General features: G+C 41.3%; 1 protein-coding gene across 1 annotated transcript in view; it reads right to left on the reverse strand.

Annotated features, from left to right (window-relative positions):
- Positions 1–14,539: 14,539 nt before the first annotated feature.
- The window catches only part of INSIG2 (insulin induced gene 2), a 57,657-nt gene continuing 50,025 nt past the window's right edge, over positions 14,540–22,171 (reverse strand). The window contains exon 6 of the mRNA XM_030328193.1: positions 14,540–15,016. Within this exon, the coding sequence (XP_030184053.1) occupies positions 14,987–15,016 (30 nt within the window). The 3' untranslated portion in view covers positions 14,540–14,986. The remainder of the gene's footprint in view (positions 15,017–22,171) is intronic.

Below are 22,171 nucleotides of genomic sequence, written 5' to 3' on the forward strand. Positions count from 1 at the left end.
TGAATAAATAAATGGACAAACAAATATGAGAAGAAAGTCAACTGTAGCTTTTCCTTGAAAGACAGTGATGACAGATAGGGTGGTATTACATTTCTCAAGGGGATCTTGCAGAATCCAAATGTTGGAGATGTTCTCCTTTGGGACCCCTGGGACACTGACAGAGCCACCACCTGCCATGTTTAAGAGCCCTAGGGCTCCGTTCACAGAGCCCCTAATCATGACCAAAGCCTCAGAAACACAAAGTTGGAAGCTAACTTTCTAGGCCATACAATTTCAGGAAACCAGGTCCCCTTGGAGGGTTCTCCAAGGGCTTTCATCAAAGTTCTTTAGAGCCAGAGGGAACTAACTTTTATCATGCTCCCATTCTGTGCTGGCAATGGAGTTTGAAGTGACAGACAAGCTTTCTGTCCTGCAAAGATGAAGGATGGAGCCCTGCACCAGGCTGAAAGAACACTCCTTTCTTGCTCGCCCCTCTGCCTGGAACGTGCATGCAGTTCTAAGTTGGAACTGTCCGCTAACCAAACAAGCATCTCCTGAGAACATACTAGTTACAAAAATACCAGCTCCCCTCTCTCAACACTCAGGGTAGCAACGTACAATGAATTGCCAGGAACAGCTAAACAGGTATGTGAACGAAACACCCCTGTAAGACAGTCACGCAAGATTACTGTAGTGGGGGGGCATGGGGCTTGAAGGACAAAGCATGTGAACCCTGGCTTTGCCACTCTCAACTGTGTGACCTTTGGAAGTCTACTTCACCTCTCTCAACCTTATCTCTACAACGGAAATAATAATGCTGTCTGTCCTACAATTGTCCTGAGGATTCAGGGAAACCTGAAAAGATTATAAACCTGAAGGTGGGCAGAAACTGTACGTGGACTTTAGAAGGCGATGGGCTGGAAGAGGGGCCAGAAGAGAGATGCAGAAAAGGAGGGAAAGCATCTGCTACTGGCAGAGGGAGAGGTCACCCTCATGGTGCAGAGGGGGACCCTTGACATGTCCATGATTGCTTGCTCACCTTATCATTCTTGTCACTCCACACACATTCACTAAGCACCTACAAATGGGGAACAAGTCAGCCATAAGGCCTGCACTCAAGGAGCTTACAGCTCAACAGGGATACGGACACATAAAGAATCAGCTTGAATCCAGTGGGCTCAGGGCTCCAAGATGGCAGTGGGTGGGGGGAGACATGGGAATGGCTCCTAATCCCAGCAAGTGTGTTAGAATCAAGTGGCAGCTTTCAGAGACAAGTAGAGTCATCCATGCTGGGGTGGGGTGGGAAAGAGGAAGTGAGGGTGGAAGTGTCTAGAAACTTCCTGTAGGCTGAAACCTATACTTTCTCAGAGAGTATACAGGAAGAAGTGACTAGAAGACAGAGCCTCATAAATCACGGTAATGAATTTGGACCATAGCATACGAACCAACGTAGAATTTTAAGCAGGAGAGTGACACACATGATCAGATTTGCACTTCAGAAAGCAGCATGGGTTGGAGCAGGGCAAGACAGAGATGGGGAAACAGTCCAGGAAAGAGTTGCAGGAAATTAACTAAGGGAGACATTCTAGGAGACCAGGGGAAGCAGAGAGAGGTTTAGAGCATATGACTCACAGCATTCATGAAAGACCTGAGGACAGGTGACAAAAGAAAGATAACAGCAGTGGTCCCCAGGTGTCTGCCTTAGGCAGTTGGGAAAAAGGTGGTGCCAGTGACTGAGAGGAGGTTTTGAGGGGAGATCCCGAAAGTAATTTGGGGTATGTCAAGATTGAAGTTCTTGAGACATATCCAAGTGTAGTTGTCCAAGAGCAGATGAATACTTAGATCCCAAATAAGGAAGTTCTAGATTGGAGACGTAAGTTTGCGAGTATCTGGATGATGAGTGGCTTCTGGGCTGTTGACAAGACTTCCCAGAGAGTAGGAACAATGAGAGGGGAGGAGAGCTGGCAGAGAGCTCCCTAAGAAGTGGGCAGGAGGAAGGACTCAATGCAGGAGACTGACGGTCAGCTGAAGAGGCAGGAGGCAGCCCCACAGAAAGCACAGTGTGACAGAAGCCAGGAAAAGAGAGGGTTGTCATGATGAGATAAGACTTTAGAAGTATTTATTGGAGAGGGCAAGTGGAAGTCTTAGTGACTGGGCAAGTTCCAGAGGAATCCAGATAGCCAGTGTTGAGAGGCAGGTGGGAGGTGGGAGGGGAGGAGACAGGAAGTGCAGGCAAAACTTACCAGGAATTAACTATGACAGTTAAGATGAAAGACAGGGAAGTACTTGGCCAGGGATGAATATAAGGAGGGTGTTGGAAATGATTTTTTTTTAAGGTGGGAGAAGCTCCAGCATGTCTTAATACTCATGAGAAAAAGCCAATGGGAAGAAAAGGTTAAAAAACATAAAGAAGAGAAGAAGGAAATTATGATGGAGGAGAGTCTTAAGTAAATGGATGGAGATAGGATCCAGGAGGTATTTCACTGGAACAAAAATGGGAGAAGATGCTATATCAGTTAGAAGTATCTTTCAGGCTCAAGTAAAGGTAAATCCTCTAGGGCTGTGACTTGAACTCAAATTTTACAAGTCAGGAGGGAGCTTTTCACTATCATCAGTGAAGCAGCTCAACAGTGCTGGGGCTCAGAACTAACAACCCTGTGATTCGCTTCACCTTTGCTTCATGGTTGCAAGATGGCTGCAGCAACCCTAAGCATCATATCCCTCACATGACTGATTCATAGTCAGGAGACACAGGTGGGTGAGGGGCAGAGTTTCTCCTCACAAACTCTCCCCTAAAAAAAAAGGAAAATATACTCTAGAATCCCTCCAAAGACTCCTTAATACATCATATTACCTAAAATTGGGAGTTAAGAGTCATCCCCGGACCAGGGCTGGACCCACTTCCCTGAGATGAAGGCATCTGCACCCAGGCAAAATCAAGATTCCAATGGGAAAGAAAAAGGGGTGGCTTTAGTTTGGAAATAGGGTGTCTGCATCAGAGGTACAGGTAAAGTAGCTCTGTAGGTTTGGGAGCTGAGAGTTGAATGAATTTTCATTAAATGTGTTTTCTTTGAAGGTCTGTTGTCTGCTGAGAGTGAGAGGAAAGAGCTGGTGAGATGTGAGGTCCGACGGTAGCGAAGAGATCTAATATCGGCATTATGAAGAAGAGAGAGTGAACAAACCAGGGAAATGTCTAAAATTCCAAGGAGCCCTCAGCAAGGGGGAGACTTGAGGAAGAAATTACAGATCAAAGTAAAGAGAGGAGGGAGAGAAGATCTGCTAAGACAGATCTATGCTACCCTTTTGCTCACCGCACCAGGATTTCCCACCCTTGGCACTATGGGCATTCTGGGCCCACGGATTCTTTGTTGTTGGGGGGTTACCTCGTGCGCTACAGGACGCAGCACCTCTTGGACTCTATCCACTAGAGGCCAGGCAGGCGCAGCGCAAACACACACGCACACCAACTGTGACAACCAAGAACGTCTCCGAACACTGCCGAGTATCCCCTGAGGGGCCAGCATGGTCCCGTTGAAGACCACTGGTGTACGTTATTTTATTTGATCCTATAGAGCAAGGATTATGGTCCTGCTCTCAGGGATGAGATTAAATGCCCGAGGACACACGACAAAGACCAGATGGAGCCCAAGTTCAAACCAAGTTGCTGGAGACACGTTCTTCCCTCTGGCCCTGAGCTCCAAAGCCCACAGTGCCCCACCAGCACCAACACCTAGCAGGAACTGAGTGCCCTTGGCCCCGGCCTCAGGACCTTCGCACTAGGTTTCTACACCCCATAGAGTTGCCTAGGGCAGTGATCTGTTTTCCGGAAAGACTTAGAAAGAACTCATAAAAATTAAATCTTTAGAAGAGCTCTCTGTATGTTCTTTTCCAGGAAGTCAGTCACCCGGGTGAAAAACGTGGCAACATTTTCCCAAGGACTTGGAGGAGGAAACCACCATCCAGAAAGGAAAATCTTTGAGTTGGAATGTGCTGGAGGCTGCCTCTTTAAATGAAAAACGTTATATGCCTGGGAAACATTATATCTGCCAAAGAAATAGGAGGGTCTCGCTGTAATAATGATAGCATCAACTCCATGCTGCTTTTCACCCCTAAGACTCCAGAAAGGGCCTTAAAAATGAAATTTATACAACCGCATACAAACACACACGCCGTTGGAAAAATTCACACATGTATCACTCTGTCCAAAGGTGGAATGCAGTGGCAGAAGTTTCCCAGCTGCCTGACACTCACCCTCTAGCACTTTAGGACAGGAAGCCGAGGACACTCGATCCAAGGAGAATTGCAGGGAGAGTCCAGGGAGGTAAAATCCAATCCTGCAAATTGGGATGCAGCCAAATACATGGGGTACCCTCCACATCATTGCCTCATCCCTGACTCCAGGAGACCGAATGAAGAAAAATGACGGGCATCTCTCTGCATTGGAGAGACCATGCTGTTCCTGTGAAGACAGCTGGAACTAGAAAAGATTCCTAACACTTGGGGCATACGTGCTGCATGGACAGCCTGCAGCCCAGCCCGATGAGGTCAAGGTCATGGGTTTGGTCCTCAGTCCAGTTAAGTACCTTAATTCTGTTGAATAGCCATTGGCTCTACCCCTGTTGTAGAGATGGCTGCTAGCCCATTACAGGATAAATCCTTTCATCAAGAATCCCTCACTGATGTATGTTGGTGGTAGGGGAGCACAGGGGTTGGGGATGGCATCTTGTCTAACGAGGTCAGGTAATGTACACCAAGTGAGGTGAAAGGAACTAATATCTGGGGAGCACCTAGCTCAGGGCAGAGCTTTTCCGAAGCCATCTCATTCACCCTTCCTGGGCCGTATTTCCCTGAACTTCACCAATGAAGAAACTTTAAGCAGTGTGTTGGGGTTATGCCCCCAACAAGGCAGATTCGAGCTCAGGTCCGCCAACCCCAAAATGAATGCATCTGGGCTACTATCCTATCAGGACTTAGAATATTGCTAACACCCCAGAGATCTTTTGTGCCTCTTCCAAGTCATGACCCCCCCTTCTCCAGGTAACAGTGCTTCTTCCTTCTGTTACATCGATTACATTTTGCCTGGTTTCGACTACATATAAATTAGGAATCATGTAGTATGTATTCTTTGATATCTTCTTTTGCCCAATAGTTTGTGAGATTCATCCATGTTTTTGTGACAACAGTAGCTCATTCCTCCCCGTTGCTGTATAAGACTCTACTGTGTGGGTATATTATTATTTATTTACCCATTTTACTGTTCATTGGCATTTGGGTTGTTCCACTTAGGGATATTATGGATATAATATATAATATGTATAATAGTTGCTACAAACTTTCTTGACGTCTCTTTTGGTGCGCACATGTTTACACACATATACCTAGGAATAAAATTACTAAATCAAAGGATATATATTGTTCACTTTGAGTAGATGATGCCAAGTTGTTTTCCAAAGTGTTATAATAATTAACACTCCCACCAACAATATGTGAAGGTTCTCTCTGCTCCACATTCTCCAAAATTGGTATTTTAAGTTTCTTTTAAATTTTAACCATTCTGATGGCTATATAGTTGTATCACATTGTGATTATAATTCCACTGGTAATCAATGAACTTGAGGGCTTTTCCATACATTTATTGGCCATTTGGACCATTCTTTCTTTTATGAAGTGGCATTCTGTTTTTATATGTTGATTTGTTGGAGATCTTTATTCTCTGTACAAAAGTTCTTTGCCAGATATAGGTATTGCAAATATCTTGTCTCATCCTGTGGCTTCTCTGTTCAATCTCTTTGGTGTCTCTTAGTTCTTAAGTTTAATGATTTTAATTAAGTCCAATTTAACAATCTTTTTGTTGTGATGTTGTATCTCATTTAAAAAGTATTTGCCACCTCCATGATGGACATTCAGGATTACCAACCAGATAGCTTCTAATTTCAAAAAAACTATTTTTTTTTGCTGTGGTGAATATCTTGGAACATAAAGATATATCCATTTAGATTATTTCTGTAGAATAAACTACAAGAAATGCAATTAATGAGTCAGTGATTCCCAGCATTCTTAATGTTCTTCTTTTGAGTAATAAAGACAAATAAGTCTTAAAAATTAAAAAAAAAGTGTAGATTTGCCATGTAAGTGGATAAAGATATTCTCCTACGCTATTTTCTAGAATATTTATTGTTTGCTTTCCATATTTGGATTTGCAGTACACATGAAAAACTTTTTGTGTACGATGTAAGGTAAGAGTTAATTTTTTTTTCCTCCAGATGGATATCCAGTTAACCTAGAACCAATTATTGACAAGACTCTCCTCTTACTGCATTGAAGTGGTTCTCTTCTCATGAAAGTCAAGCAACCATGTATGTGTAGGTCTGTTTTTGAATTCTTTATTCTGTTCCGCTGGTCTGTTTGTCTATGTAGCTATTCCACCTAACTTACCTACCATAGCTTTATAATAAGTCTTTACATAGTAATTTCTTTAGCTTTGTTCTTCTTCCAGACTGTCTAGCTAATCTTGCTCCCATAACATGTTATACATTTTAAAATCAGCGTATCAATTTTTTTAGAAAGACTTGGGATTTTTGAATGGAATCCCATTTACTCTATAGATCAGTTTCGGGGAAGTGGCCATTTCTACAAAATTAAGTCTTCTGATCCACAAACATTGTGGACCCTTCTATTTATTAGGTCTTCTTTAATTTCTCTTAAAAAATGTTTTGTAATTTTTTTTTTTTTTTTTTTAACGTTTTATTATTTTTGAGACAGAGAGAGACAGAGCATGAACGGGGGAGGGGCAGAGAGAGAGGGAGACACAGAATCGGAAGCAGGCTCCAGGCTCTGAGCCATCAGCCCGGAGCCCGACGCGGGGCTCGAACTCACGGACCGCGAGATCGTGACCTGAGCTGAAGTTGGATGCTTAACCGACTGAGCCACCCAGGTGCCCCAAATGGTTTTGTAATTTAAAGTAGGGAAGTCTTGCTGTTTCTGTAGACATAGTCTTGAATATTGGGTGATTTTAATCTATCATAAAGTGTACCATTTTTAAAACTTTATTTTTGTATCATTTGTGAATAGTATGTAGAAACGCAATTTTCATATTGACCTTTTATACAATGTCTTTGCTGAATTGAATTCTGAATTCTAACTGTGTGTATATTAATTTGGATATTTTAAAAACATAATCATGGTGTGTCTAAATTGTAACAGTGAGCATACTTGTCTCATTTCTAGTATCAAGAAGAAAGTTTTCAAAATTTCAGCATTAAATTGGATACCCTTTTTTTGTTTTTTGCTCAGTATTCGCAAGTTGTGTTTTTCAAGGACCTTATTCATTTAAATTTTCAAATTTACTAGCATAATATCTTCATGGTACCATATTACTTTCTGATGTCTCTAGGATCTTTTGAGATATCTTCTTCATTTCTTCATATTGATACCATCTTCATAGTGGTACTTTATCAGTTCTTTCAGTCCATTTAAAAAAAACAACTTCTAACATTATTGATTTTTTTCCTATAATATGCTCGTTTTGTTTCATTAATTTCTTATCTTATTATTTTTTAATTTTTGTATTTATTTTATTTATTTTTTTTTTTTTACATTTTATTTATTTTTGAGACAGGGAGAGACAGAGCATGAACAGGGGAGGGTCAGAGAGAGGGAGACACAGAATCTGAAATAGGCTCCAGGCTTTGAGATGTCAGCACAGAGCCCAATGCGGGGTTCAAACTCACAGACCGCGAGATCATGACCTGAGCCGAAGTCAGCCGCTTAAGCGACTGAGCCACCCAGGCACCCCAATGTTTTTATTTATTTTTGAGAGAGAGAGAGACAGAGCATGAACAGGGGAGGGGCAGAGAGAGAGAGAGAGGGAGACACAGAATCCCAAGCAGGTACCAGGCTCCAGCTGTCAGCACAGAGCCCGATGTGGGTTTCGAACTCACGGATTGTGAAATCATGACCTGAACCGAAGTCAGATGCTTAACCAACTAAGCCACCAAGGTACCCCTCTTATCTTATTTTTAATATTGTCTTATCTCTACTTTTTTGGCTATAATTTGCCATTCCTTTTCTAACTTCTTAAAATGAATGTTGAAATAACGAATTTTAATTCTGTCTTATTCTTTAATACATATGTTTTAAGGATAGACATTTCTCTTGAAGCACAGCATTAGCTGTCTCCCACAAACTTTGATAGAATTTATCTTTATTATCATTCATTTCAAAAACTTGCTAACTTTTTATTTCTTCTTTGGGTGGTGGATTTAATTTACATATAGTTAAACTTCACTATGGTCAGGGAATCCATTCTGTATGTAGTATCAATCCTTTGAAATGTGCTGAAACTTGCTTTATGGCTCAGTTGATAGTATATTCTAGTAAAAGTATAAAACATGAAAAGAAAATGTATGCTGCAGTTATAGGGTTCAGTGCTCTATAGATGTCAAGTAGGAGGTTTGTTAGTTGTGTTTTTCAAGTTTTCTGTAATTCTACTAATATGTTACCTATTTACTTTATCCATTATTAAGAGCACTCTGTTAAAGTCTCTTATTTTGTTAGCAGAATTTCTATTTTTTCTTTAATTCTGTCTCTCTTTTTTTGCTTTATTTTGAGGCTATTTAAAATTTATAATTCTATATCATCCTCATAGGTTGACCCTTTTAACATTTTGAAATGTCCTTATTAATCTCTAGAATTGCTGCTTCTCTTAAAGTCTGCTTGTTTGATATGAATATAGTTACAACAATTATTTTGGTTAATGTTTCCTTGTATATTTTATCCTTCATTTTACTTCAATGTTTCTGTGTATTTAAAATGTGTCTTTTATAAGTAACATTTAGTTGAATTTTGCATTTATTTGACAATCTTCATCTTTTAACTTGAGTATTTAGTGTACTTAAATTTAAATAATTGCTGATATATTTGGTTTTAAAATCTTCCACCTTATTATTCTTTTCTAGTTGTCCCTTTTCTTCATTCATCCTTTGTTTTTTCCTTTATTGTCTCCTTTTGGACTAACCAAGTATATCTATTATTCCATTCTCTCCTTGTACTAGTATTAGCTTATTAATGATAAATTCTTCTCTGTTTCTTTCAGTGGTTATTCTAAGGCAGTGGTTCTCAAACTTTCACATGCATCAGAAACATCTGGAAGACTTTCAAAAGTGTAGGTTTCTGGGCTTCACTTCAGATTTCAGCAGGCCTGGGAGGAGCCAAAAAATTACATTTCTAACAAGTTTGCAGGTGATACTGATGTGACCAGTCCAGGATTCACACTTTGAGAAATGTATATACTTGATTTATTATAGTCTGCTATGGACTGATATTTTTACTGTTTCCCAGAAAATGCAACAACCTTAGAATTCTTTCACTCCACTTACTCTAATTGTCTACTTTTATGCTCTAATTTCATGCATTTTAACTCTACGTGTTTTCAAAACCCAAAGACATGATTTGTAGTTATTGTTATCCACAATAAATATTCATCTAACTTATACATTTACCTTTGTACTGCTCTTCATTTGCTCTGCATTTCTGCATTCTCCATCTGAGATCATTTATCATTTGTCTAAAGAACTCCTTTTAGTGTTCTATTACTAAATTGGTTTAGCGTGTCAATTGGTTGTAATTCTCTCAATTTGGGTTGTATAAAAAGTCTTCATCTTGGGGCGCCTGGGTGGCTCAGTTGGTTTAAGCGGCCACTTCGGCTCAGGTCATGATCTCACGGTCCGTGAGTTCGAGCCCCGCATCGAGCTCTGTGCTGACAGCTCAGAGCCTGGGAGCCTGTTTCAGATTCTGTGTCTCCCTCCTCTCTGACCCTCCCCCGTTCATGCTCTGTCTCTCTCTGTCTCAAAAATAAATAAACGTTAAAAAAAAAAAAAGAAAGATAATGTTTAAAAAAAAAGTCTTCATCTTATTTTTATTTTTTAAAGGTATTTTTGCTGGGTATAGAATTTCAGAATGGGGAATGTTTCTTTCAGCAAGAAAATATGTCATTCCATTGTTGCTGTTGTTGTTATTTTGTTTGTTTGTTTTGTTTTGTTTTGTTTGCTTTCAGCATTTCTGTTGAAAGGTCAACTCTAAGTCATATTGCTATTCCCTTGAGGTTAAGCTATCTTTTTTAAATGGCATCTTTCAAGATTTCTCTTTGTCTTTGATTTTAAGCAGTTTGACTATGATGTTCCTGGGTATGGATTTATTTGTATTTACTCTTTCGACATTCGTGGTCCTTATTGAATTTGTAATTGGATGATTTTCTTTAGTTCTGGAAAATTCTCAGACTGTCTCATCTGAGATTGCTTCTGCCCCAATTCTCTCTCTCTTCCCTTCTGAATTTATACTTACAGATGATTAGATGTTTTCACTATATCCCAGATCTCTCTTATGCCTTTTTGGGGGCATTTTTCAACCTTTTTCCTCTTTGTGATTCCTTCTGATATTTTTTAACCTACACTTAAGTTTCCTAATAATTTCTCTTGATAATGTCTATTATTCTGTTAGGTCTATCTATTGAGTTATTTATTTTGGTTATTACAGTTTTCAGTTCAAGAAATTACTTTTCATTCTTATTGACAGATTCCATCTATTTAGTGAAATTTTCTATCTTTTCATCTACTTTTGGCACATATTAATCACAATTAAACTGTGCCAAATAATTTTAATATGTGTAATTCCTATGGGTCTGTTTCTATTATCTGTTTTCTTTCTTTAGTTTTCTTCCTGGAAATGCCAAGTGATTTTTAATTGAAAGCTAGAGAGTATGCATAATAAATTATAGAGGATTTACATTACATCCTCTTCCTGTGTAGGGGTTTAATTTTCTTCTGGGTGGCAGTTAAAGTAGAAAAGATCACCTTGTCTGAGTAATAACTGAGATAATTCAAGACTTGATTTTTGGTTTTCATAAGGGCTAATTTATTTTAGGTGCACCTTTAATGTCAGCATATAGCCTTTATAGGTCTTAATTGAAAGTCTCAACATTTATTAGGTGCTTTTCTTTGTTGTGTCCTGAACTCCAACAATTGTCCATCCAACATTGTGGAGACTACAGAAGTTCTGTGTTGCTTTATAATCTCTCTATGCTGCCCCACACAATTTAGAAATATTGGCAAATGCCTTAAGATGAAGCAAGACAGAATACTGGACTCACCTCCCTGAGATTCCTCTTTTTTCCAGGATCTTGGTCTTCCAAGTCCCAGCTGCCTTAGTAGTCCTGAACTCCAATTTTGTCTTGCTGGCCCCATAAAACTACCAAAATCTCTGATTCCTTCTTTCTGCTCAGTCTCTCAGCCCCACTCTGCTTATAAACCAACAAACACGTTAAGAATAAAAGCACCAGAAAATATAGTAGCCTGACTTTTTTCTAGTATCCTGGCCTCACAAAGCCGGGTGGCTTTGATTATTCTCCAGTGCCTTCAAGGAGTTAGCAGCTTTTTTTATTTTATAGAGTTGGTTACAGTTATCTTTTTTGAGAATATATTCTCATGCAAGTTATTCAATCATAGTCTGAAGTGGACGTTGATTTGTTGTTGTTTTTAAGTCTTCTAGGTGGCTCTAATATGTGGTCATACTTAGGAACCATGCCTTAACTTATTATACTCTCCTGCACATGTATTTCCCTTTACCAGGAACATCATTTCACATTCTCTTCCTGGCTATCCTCTAGCAGAAGCCTTTCCTTACCTAAGGACAGATGGGGTTAGTGGCCACTCTATATGAGCCTATAAAACACTATGTCTACTATATTTTATCACTTACCCCACTATATTCCAGTCTGTGTGCTTTTGCACTTATCTTCTCCAGCAGACTGTGAGTTCCTTGTAGATAGGGTTCATCTTATTTTTTTGTAAGTATTTGAATAAATGATTTGAATATCATAGTGGTCTTTAGTCCTCATTGTTCCCAAACAAGACTCCTCTCTCTCCCTCTCCAATCCCATGGAATAGCTTGTGGATTCATCCCAATACATCTGGCCTTTTGATCCTCTGAGGCTATTTTAAACTCCTCACTTTCCTTGGCTAATCAGTATGAAGCATTTCTAATCCCGCTACAACATTGAAGAATCTCATGTTTCCCCTTCATTTTCACATATGCCTGGCCTTATCTTTTCTGCTAAATATAGAAGTACATACTTTTGGGGGATTTATTAGTTCAATTAGTCAATAACTATGTATCGAGCTACTAATATACACACGGGCTGGGGTGGAAAGTATGGCAGATTTCATTATTTAAAGCTCCGTGCAAAAGTTATTACGTTTGGGAAACTTCTTTCTAGGTATGTTATTTGTGGGATGGTGGTGCTTCTCTGTGCAGAGTTCATGGTCTTTTTGGAAAAGTGAAATGACCCCATCCTTCCACTGGGAAAGAGATAGAGAATGTTTCCTGCATTACACCAGCTATTTAGCTAACTGATAAAATAGTGGTATCTCATTGGAATTTTTCTAGATATATACTAGGATAATGTGGCGGGGGGAGGGATCCCACTTGTTGACAACCCAGAGAAAAATGTCTTCCCACTAGAGCAGCTGTTGCTAAGTTAATGTGTGTCCTGTCAGTGAGAAAATAAGAGCCTTCTTTAAAATGTCTTTTGTTTGTTATGTGTTGCATGCCTGTTGCAGCACTGATTAGCTTTTTTACAAGTGCATAGTTTGCAAGGTGTGTGTGTGTGTGTGTGTGTGTGTGCGCATGCACACACCTATGGGTGCAGAGGGAATGAGAGAGACAATGTCTTTCTCATACTTATGACTCCAGCTAGGCTCCATCGGTGCCCTTACTACATTTTCTCTAATGCTGTTGGAATAGTGCTGCGGACAGTATTAGAATGGGTTGTAGAGAACATCTAGATTCTTGCTCTTCCTATCTTTTAAGCATCAAGCATCTTTTGTGATGCCCTAGGCAAGAAAATGTGGATCCTGAGATCAGTCTACGACAGATCTTCAAAGGTCAAACTTGGATTCAGTAAAGAAATCCTGGCAGAGAGAGCTCCATGATTTCAAATGAAAGATCCAAGCAAATAGTTACATTTCTCTTTCCAGAAAGCAAAGAGCATATTTTTCCTTTGTATTTCCCATGGTACCCACTGCAGTGGTTTCCACTCAAAAAAAATGGGGGAAACAATCCAGATAATGATAGAGAACCAGATCGACTGTCATCTGTCTAAGGTGGAGGAGGTCTGAGCCCTGGCCAGAAATAGGGAAATATATAGTATGAGCTGTCTGCATTCCTTTAGGCCTGAGAGTGCTAAGTGAGCAACCCAAACTCTCTTTCAAACTTCACCTATCTTTCTCCTACTTAATTCTCTGTATTTCCAGGGATTTTTTGTAAGTTAACATCAACATTCATATTCAAGACCAATAGTTGTCAACGACTGCAAGTATAAGACACCTGTTTAATGAAAAAAAATTCCCCTTACATGTAAAAAAAATGTAACTTTTAAAATCTGCTGATGGAAAAAGTGCATAATAAAATCAACTATGAATTCAGTACCTTTTAAAAAGATATTTAAATTAGTATAACATCTGTGCACATTTCAGACTCAGCATAAACATTTGTGTGTGTGACATTATACATTAATTACAGATAATATTTGATATGTATATGAATTTGCAGACAGTCTGAAATAATCCCCACTCTTTGCTCCCTGACTCTCTCCCTCCAACCCTTCTACTTATGCTTCTTTAAGGATCTCATCTCTCTTGCTTTTGCACTTGACTCTTTTGCCTTCCTTTGCCTGGCCTGCCTGGCCTGCTTCTTTCCAGTAGCCCTTGTTTAGCCATCCTTTCCTTTGGATCAACTTATTTCCTATACCCCTGGAGGCCTCTCACACTCCATTGACCTCCTGCAAACTTGCCCCACTCCTGGCCATCACATCCCTCACTCATCCTGAGCCAACTAAGCATAAAAGTTTGTTTGACTGTTTACCCGTTCTGGCTTCAATTGGATTTATTTTACAAGTACCAATTTTTCAAGAATTCATCAGTGAATAGGTGAGACCTCCAGTTGAAACCATATCTGTCCTTTGTGAAGAAGTCAGGTCTGGGACTTACAGCTTGGAGGAGTCCATAAATATTTGTTAGGAAGAATGACATTATGAAGTAGGTGCCCCTTGTATTCGCAGGTGTCTCCTATTTACAGATTCTAGTTAATTTATGCAAATTAGATGAGAACATTTCATGACTTGTGAGGGGGCTGCCCTGGCCTCACTCTCTAGGTCATTACCAGGCTAAGCCAGAAGAAAGAACAAGACAGTGATGATGGGCTAAATTTGCCATCCTGAAATCTTCATTCCTATAGTTTTTTTTTTAATTTTTTACTTATTTTTGAGACAGAGAGAGACAGAGCATGAGCAGGGCAGGGGCAGAGACAGAGGGAGACACAGAATCGGAAGCAGGCTCCAGGCTCTGAGCCGTCAGCACAGAGCCCGACTCGGGGCTCGAACTCACCGACCGTGAGATCATGACCTGAGCCAAAGTCGGACGCTTAACCGATCAAGCTACCCAGGCGCCCCCTTTTTTCTTTAATTTTTAATTTTTTTTTTCATGTTTTATTTATTTTTGAGACAGAGAGAGACAGAGCATGAGCAGGGGAGGGCCAGAGAGAGAGGGAGTCCTATAGTTTTTAACTTTGGCCTCATGGGTCCCACAGAGCAAGCCTGCCCCCTCTTTCAGAAGATAGCCCCCATCAATTAAGTGGCAGTTTTTTGTTCCCCCTTTGTCCTCTCTGTATGGGCTGAACGATCCCAGTTCTTCTGATTGTTCCCCTTGCTGGTCTGACTGCGGACCTGGTCACTCTCTTCTAAGCATACTCTTGTTCATCCTCAGCCTTCTCAAGGTGTAGGGCTCCGAATGGAATATGCCACTTAAGATGCAAAGAGGCGATACATCTGATCACTATGGCTTCCATCCGCTCCTCAGTCTGGAGACACACCATTGACAACTGTCCTTTGTAGTCACCTGTTAGCTGTATGTCTTTGAAGAGAACTTCTAGCTTCTTCAAGCCCACAGACGTCCAATCAGAAAAGGTGCCCAACTTCATTCGTCCACTGGAAAATGAAAATTCATATCCGCTGTGCAATACACTAGCCCCACCAGAAAGGTTAAAATGACAGAGACTATACCAGACAATGGGGAACACGTGGAGAAGCCATAATTTGCATATATTACTGGGAAGCATAATTGGTACAACCACTTTGGAAAACTGATAGCATCAACTGCAGCCGACCCAGTAACTCCATTCCTAGGGACATACTCAAAAGAAATGAATGCACAGGTCCACCAAAAGACATGTTCAGGAATATTCAGAGAAACACTATTCATATTATCCCTAAATTGGAAACATCCCAAATGCCCGCTAGCAATAGGATGAGTATAGTGATATATGCACACTATGGAATACTATAGACATATATTTGGAATGAGTGAACTCGAAATGCAAGCCAGGGTATGAACAGATCTCACAAACAGATGCTGAGCAAAAGAATCAGACACGAGAGAGCATATGGTATGTGATTTATTTGTATACAGTCAAAAGCAGATAAAACTGATCTCTGGTATTAGAAGTCAGAATAGTGGCTCTTTCTAGGGTAGGAACAGTGGCTAGAAGGGTGCAGGAAGGGGGCTTTCGGGGTACTGAAACTGTTCTGCTCTTAATCTGCCTACTGGTTATGTGAGTGTGCTTAATTAAGTTGTTAAAATTGAGTTGTCTACTTACGATTATGCACATTTCTAGAAGTATGTTATACTTCATGAAAATTAAATAAAATACACCATAATAACAACAATAGCAACAAAACTAGGGCAGCTAAACCTTCTTCAAGACAGTCCGCAGTTGAGGAGGTGAAAAAAAGAACAGCTAGTACAAGTCCACTTGATTTTTTACTATGCGAGCATCGGCCCACTCAGAGCTGGGTCCAAACGAACCGTCTCTTTATTACCATGTTCCACTGCTGGTCTGGCCACTTTTGCACCTGCTCTGTGGGTTCAGGACATCTCAAACTCATGGCTGCTCTGCCTTTGAGAGTGGCACATTAGAAATGGGAGACAGGAATCACTACGACATGTTAAGTATTTACTGTGTGCCAGACAAGAGATTTAGTTAATGTAATTTTATTGTATCTCTCCAATAACCCTGTAAGAAAGGTGATTAATTTCTGCTTTACAGATTAAGAAAGTGATACATAGAAAGATTAATCCATTTGCCAAAAGGTATAGGAGGACTGACAGCCATGCTCGTAATCAGCAGGCTTTCTGTGTCTAAATCAGGTTACAACACAATGTTTGGATTGATGTCATGTCAATCTCACTTACGTGGCTTCGTGGACTTCTGAGCTTCAGCTCGCTTTGGTCCATGTATATGCCTGACCCTCAACATGTGTGCTGCCTATCTGGTTACTGATATCCTACCTGTTCCTGACCTCCAACAACAGCACAACTCCAGACTCCTGGCTGGACAAGCAGGATCCCTGTGTGCTCCCAGACAACTTATTGGACACTCTGATCCAGGCATTCATCTGGTGGCCTTTGTGGATTTGGCATAGATAAGGTCCAAGACACCAAGAAAGAACCAGATAAACAGAGGTCATACCCTTAACAGTCTATGACCTTACAGGAAGCTCCAAGTTTAAAACTGCAAGTCTCTGTGGGGTTTTCATCCTTTATGGCTGAGTCCAGAGAGAAAGTTGACTGAGAGCTGAAGGACACCCCTTGACAAAATATTTTTAAAAAGAAAGGAAAGAAGGAAGGGGGAAGGAAGGAAGGAAGGAAAGAAAGAAAGAAAGAAAGAAAGAAAGAAAGAAAGAAAGAGAAAGAAAGAAGAAAGAAAGAAGAAAGAAAGGAAAGGAGGGAAGAAGGAAAGAAAGAAAAAAGTCAAGGGGTGCCTGGGGCTCAGTCGGTTAAGCGGCCAACGTCAGCTCAAGCCATGATCTCATGGCTCATGAGTTCGAGTCCCGCAGCGGGCTCTGTGCTGACAGCTTGGAGCCTGGAGCCTGCCTCGAATTCTGTGTCTCCCTCTCTCTCTGCCCCTCCCCAGCTTGCACTCTGTCTCTGTGTCTCTCAAAAATGAATAAACGTTAAAAAAAAATTTTTAAAGAAAAGAAAAAAAGTCAAGTTCCTTAAGTGTTCCTGTTTTGGCTTTAGCTGCGTGGTATTTCAGGGATTTCTTGTTCTTAAAATCTGTTAGCAATCCCCAAATCTACAAACAGGCTTTAGAAGACGAGGGTAGGGAGAGTAGTGAGAAAGATTGTTTCAGAAGCAATCCCTCTGTGAGGAAAAGCCGAAACCTAAATTGGATACAGCTGAAAATATCTCAATCCTGCAAGATTAGTCTTGACACCAGCCCTGCAGCAGAAGCAGTCTGTGTGTTAAAAGAATTACTCCAAAGGTTTTTCCTCTCTTATTGCCCACTTGTTTTTCTGAAAAGCCCTCTTCTGAAGCCCTGTGTTTTACACTAATGCAAAGCCTTTGGGGTTATTGTCCTAAATGGATTCCAACAGGAGACATTTTGCCGGGGACCACGATCAAACAGGCCCCCTGGAATTTAGGCTGGCTCAAACCAGGGGGAAGCCTCAACACTCCAGGAATAGCCAGCCCCAGCCCAGGACTTCCGGGTGAGCAAACACACACACACACACACACACACACACACACTAAAACTAAATAGGCCCAAGCAAACCATTTCACCTCTTTGGGTCTTTAATGCTCTAATACCAAATCCCCCACCACTTTCTCTTTGAAGTCACTCCAAATTTCAGGGTTTTACAGGCAGAGATGATGTTTGCTGGGTCCTCATCCAAGCCAATGGAATAGTCCACCCATTCTCATTCTCAAGCGTCTCCGTTCTCCCCTATGTGCATGTCTGTTTTTCAAATTTACAACCTGGTGCCAAGCTAAAATGGGCTTGAATGGAAAATGACAGAAGTGGCACTTCAGTGGACCAGGATGTTCGCTCTTACTTCCGACAAATTCCAGCTCATCCTGGATGCCTTAAAACCAAGCGGACCACGGGGCATCAACGAAGGAAGGGACAGTGTCTGGGGACTCAATCAAACTCAAATGCTTCCGCGGGGGTTAGTGCCCCCAAATGTCAGTTCATTCTTCCATACGGCAAAAAAAAAAAAAAAAAAAAAAAAAAAAAGAATTTAAATTCACAAAATTACCCAGAGCTAATCTGAACTCTCCTATTTGTTCCCGCCACCTGCAATTATCAGACCCCGCCAAGAGGCCTCTTCCTCGGGCCACTCTTCAGGAGAGTCCTATCGTCTGTGGGCGTAATGGTCCTTTTTCAAGAGAAGTATTTTGTTTTAATAAAAATGTGTACCACCATATTTAATCAATCAGGCTGATTGACAACGGCAATAGTTGAGCCGTACAGCAGACGCTGCTGCTACCTCATTCTTATTCCAGTTTCATTTCTCAATCAAATCCATGTGTAAAAAACATAATGTGCTGCCAACACAATGTAATAAAACCTCAGCTGAAATGCACACCAGCACGACAGAAACTGATAACTCAAAGTATGGGAAAAGTTAGCTCCAGAAAAATCACTTCTGACACCCGCACATTCAAGTTTCATGGACAAGAGATGCATCGTCTCACTATAGCTAACATGAATGGGCCAGATTCATGGATTTGTCCTGAAACAGAAAATAATAATCTCTAAAGCAACATCCTCAAGAAGCTGGTGGAAGAATTCTTTTTAAACAGCCCAGAAATCATCCTTAAAATTGGCTGAGTTTGTTTGAGATGCGCCATTTGTGTCGTGGAGCAATAAATTAGTACTTGAACAGCATTTTTTTTTTTTTTATGGTGGTGCGGACTGGTTAAAGATGATGTATCACTGGTTGTCATAGATTGAACCAGCAGTTTGCGAGGTTAATGATTCATAGAGGAATAAAGGTAACCTAATTATAGCAATACCAGAGACAGAGCCCAATTCCTATACTCAAATTCTGGACTCCAAATTTCAACGGGGGAATTGCATGTACCTCTGCAGCACTTTATTCTTCCAAAAGCCCCAGTTAGGGAGCAGACACTGAGTACCTGGAAAGGGGAATGGGCCCAGAGTCCAGAGACCTGTAAGGGTACTCAGTTGACTAGCGTCCTCCCAAAAATTCATGTCTACCCAGAACCTCAGCATGTGTGTGACCTTATTTGGAAATAGGGTCTTTGCATATGGAATTAGCTATGACGAGGTCAGACTGGATTAAGGTGGGCTCTACATCCAATGGCTGGTGTCCTTGAAGAAGGCCAGGTAAAGACGAACACGTAGACACCCAAAGGGAAAACAGACGTGTGAAGACGGAGGCAGCAATTACAGTGATTCAGCTGTAAGCCAAGACGTTCCAAGGATTTCCAGCAACCACTAGAGAGTAGGAAGAGGTGAAGAATGCATTCCACAACACAATAATGCCATTTGAATGATAACGTGGGAGTACTTTCCTCCAAGGAGTTCACTTATAATTGGTCGCAATATGACCAAATAGTCTAAGTCATACAGGATTTGGCATCACAGAATGGTTATAGTCATAGGTAATATTTAGCAATGAAATGCCCGAAGTAACCAGAAAAAAACACTTTTTTCTCTTTTTTCCTTTTTTGAGTAATGGTGGGAGATTTTCAAGATGGCGCTCAACACGGGAGTTGTCCCTGCCCAAAGTCGGGGGAGTCTATAAAATCTTGCTGCAGCACCCCCAGGCACCAAAAGACGGCTCTGGACAGTTGCAGCAGGCAATGGCAGTTACAGAATTCACTCAGCACTGCGCATGACTGATCAGAGCAATCACAGCGAGAATTCTGGATCGCGGCTGACTAATGCACTCTCGACCCAGGACTCAAGCGATTGCAGCCAGGTGAGAAGCCTGTACGGCAGCATATCAACCTTGACAGAAGGATGTAACCAGCCCCCCCCCCCCCCGTGAACTGCCCAGATCCATGTTGAATAAGAAGGAAAATTCAGGACAGGCACACTAGGAGCTACACAGTGGTCCGTTCACTTCAGGATCCTGCTCTAGTTATATCTGCATCTAGTTACGGCACACGAGTGCTTGTCTCAGGGTCTTTGTTAGTAAACTGTCCAGGGTTCCTCCACCACACGGGTTTGGTTCCTCTCAACCCCATATTTCCCCTGACTTTATGAAGTCCTAGAAAAGAAGCCTTTTGGATGTAGTGGAAGAAAACCACCTGGCCCACAGTCTTAATGATAACCACAGTCAAGACACCCACAGCTCAGGTAAGGAGAACTTTTATAGAAGAACTCAGCCAAAATGAGACCTCTTGCTGAGTTGGGGAGTAGAAATGTGATCCCCTGGAAGAGAGAACGGATCCATAGTTCATCAGGAAAATCCACAAATCTTCAAGTGATCCATAGTCCCTTTATACACTGACTGATCACCCAGAAAATCATAGATATATTTCGATATTACGTGGACTTATGTTCTCCCACCTCAAAAAGACGTATGCATAACACGCTTTTACTCAGCTGGGCACTGACTAGGGCACTTGGATTTCCTCAGAAATCTGACAGTGTTCATTGTCATCAATCCCTTTCTGGACTAGAACTATGCTCAGTGCGCCAGCTATCAGCTTGCCTCAACTCTTTCCTTGAACCAACAGGAAGCAAATGAGTCAGTGTATGAAGAGCCTTGAGTTCACAAACCAGCAGAATTTTGAAATATATTTTGGTTGCCCAATGCCCAAGGGCTGATACCAGGTGATACCAGGTCTTCCAGCATCCAACTTTTTGGGTCCCACAGACCTGTTATTCAGGGCACAGGTAACCCCTGTGGATATAGGACATATTTTAACACAACTTTGGTTAGCATTCATTTGCCACTCTCAGCCCTCAGGTTCTTGAACAGTGACAACCATCAGCACACACACTTCCCTCACCCACCCACCCATACACACTATGTTTAGAAATGCCTGGAATCATTTTGCTGGCCCCTTGCCCCCCTAGTGATCAGATTTGCCTTTGCCTATCGTCCTGTGCCCCACATTTCAGGACCTAGACTACTCTAACCATAGCCTTTGATTGTCAAGAGGTAGCTGGTGTGAGAAGACTCTGCCTCCACATCCCACTTGCCTAAACTTTTGGCAACCCTAAAGGGGTGCCCAGATTTCCAGAGGAACAGCCCAAGAAACTCTGTCCCAGCTGAGTTTTAGCAGGAAGAGAGAAGGTCTGATTCAGCAGGCAAACAAAAGCTAGATCCAGAGGCTTAACAAATAGTTCAGGTTAGAACAGGACCAAGGATCATAACCACACTGAAAAGGCCAGAACACTAGGTGACCGGTGACCTCCTGAACAAATACAACCAGGGTGCTTCCTACCTTTCACCTCCCTGCAAGAAGCTGGCGTGTGAGTAGGACACAGGCACGCAGAAGACTCACTCTGCATCCCCATTCAGAAGCATGCGTGACAGTTGTGCCCTGCCACACAGAGATTGGCTGGGGAGCCCACCATTGGTGTAGCAGAATTTTGTCAAACACAGGTGAAGGGGAGAAGGCTATGGGCACACTGCTGGGCTGGGATGCCGGCACCAAATCAGCTTGTCTATCATCTTGGTCGACAGGCTTGGCTTCCTCATATATGAAAGAGAAGTTGTCCAAGTAAAATTGTGAGGTGGAGGAACTCAGCACGGGTTCTTGACAGACCCAATAATGCACTTCAGGTCTGTCATCTCCTAGCTGAGTAACTTGGAAAAAACAAAATTTCTGAGTTATAGTTTCCTCATCTGTAAAAACGGGGGTCATAACCCAACAGAATGACCCATGCGTGCGAAGTTTCTGGTTTTCATAGTAGGCACTTATTACTGACATCTGTCATTATTATGCACCTCACAGTAATCATTATCCTAAACAGCAGAGAACACAATGCATGGTGGGAGGTTATAAAGCAGTGAGCTTCATTTCATACACTGGCATGAGCGTCATCCTCTTTATATTGGGCGCCTTGGAAAAATGTACACTTGTTCGAAAGCTTCTGTAATTGTTTACAAAAAAATAAAATAAAATAAAGTAAAGTAAAGTAAAATAAAATAAAGTAGAGTAAAATAAAATAAAATAAAATAAAATAAAATAAAATAAAATAGTAAAATAAACAGGGGCGCCCGGCTGGCTCAGGGGGAAGAGCTTGTGACTCTTGATCGTTGTGAGTTCGAGCCCCACTTTGGTGTAGAGATTACTTAAATAAGTACAACTTAAAA

This window comes from Lynx canadensis, chromosome C1, assembly GCF_007474595.2.
Source record: "Lynx canadensis isolate LIC74 chromosome C1, mLynCan4.pri.v2, whole genome shotgun sequence".
NCBI lineage: Eukaryota > Metazoa > Chordata > Mammalia > Carnivora > Felidae > Lynx > Lynx canadensis.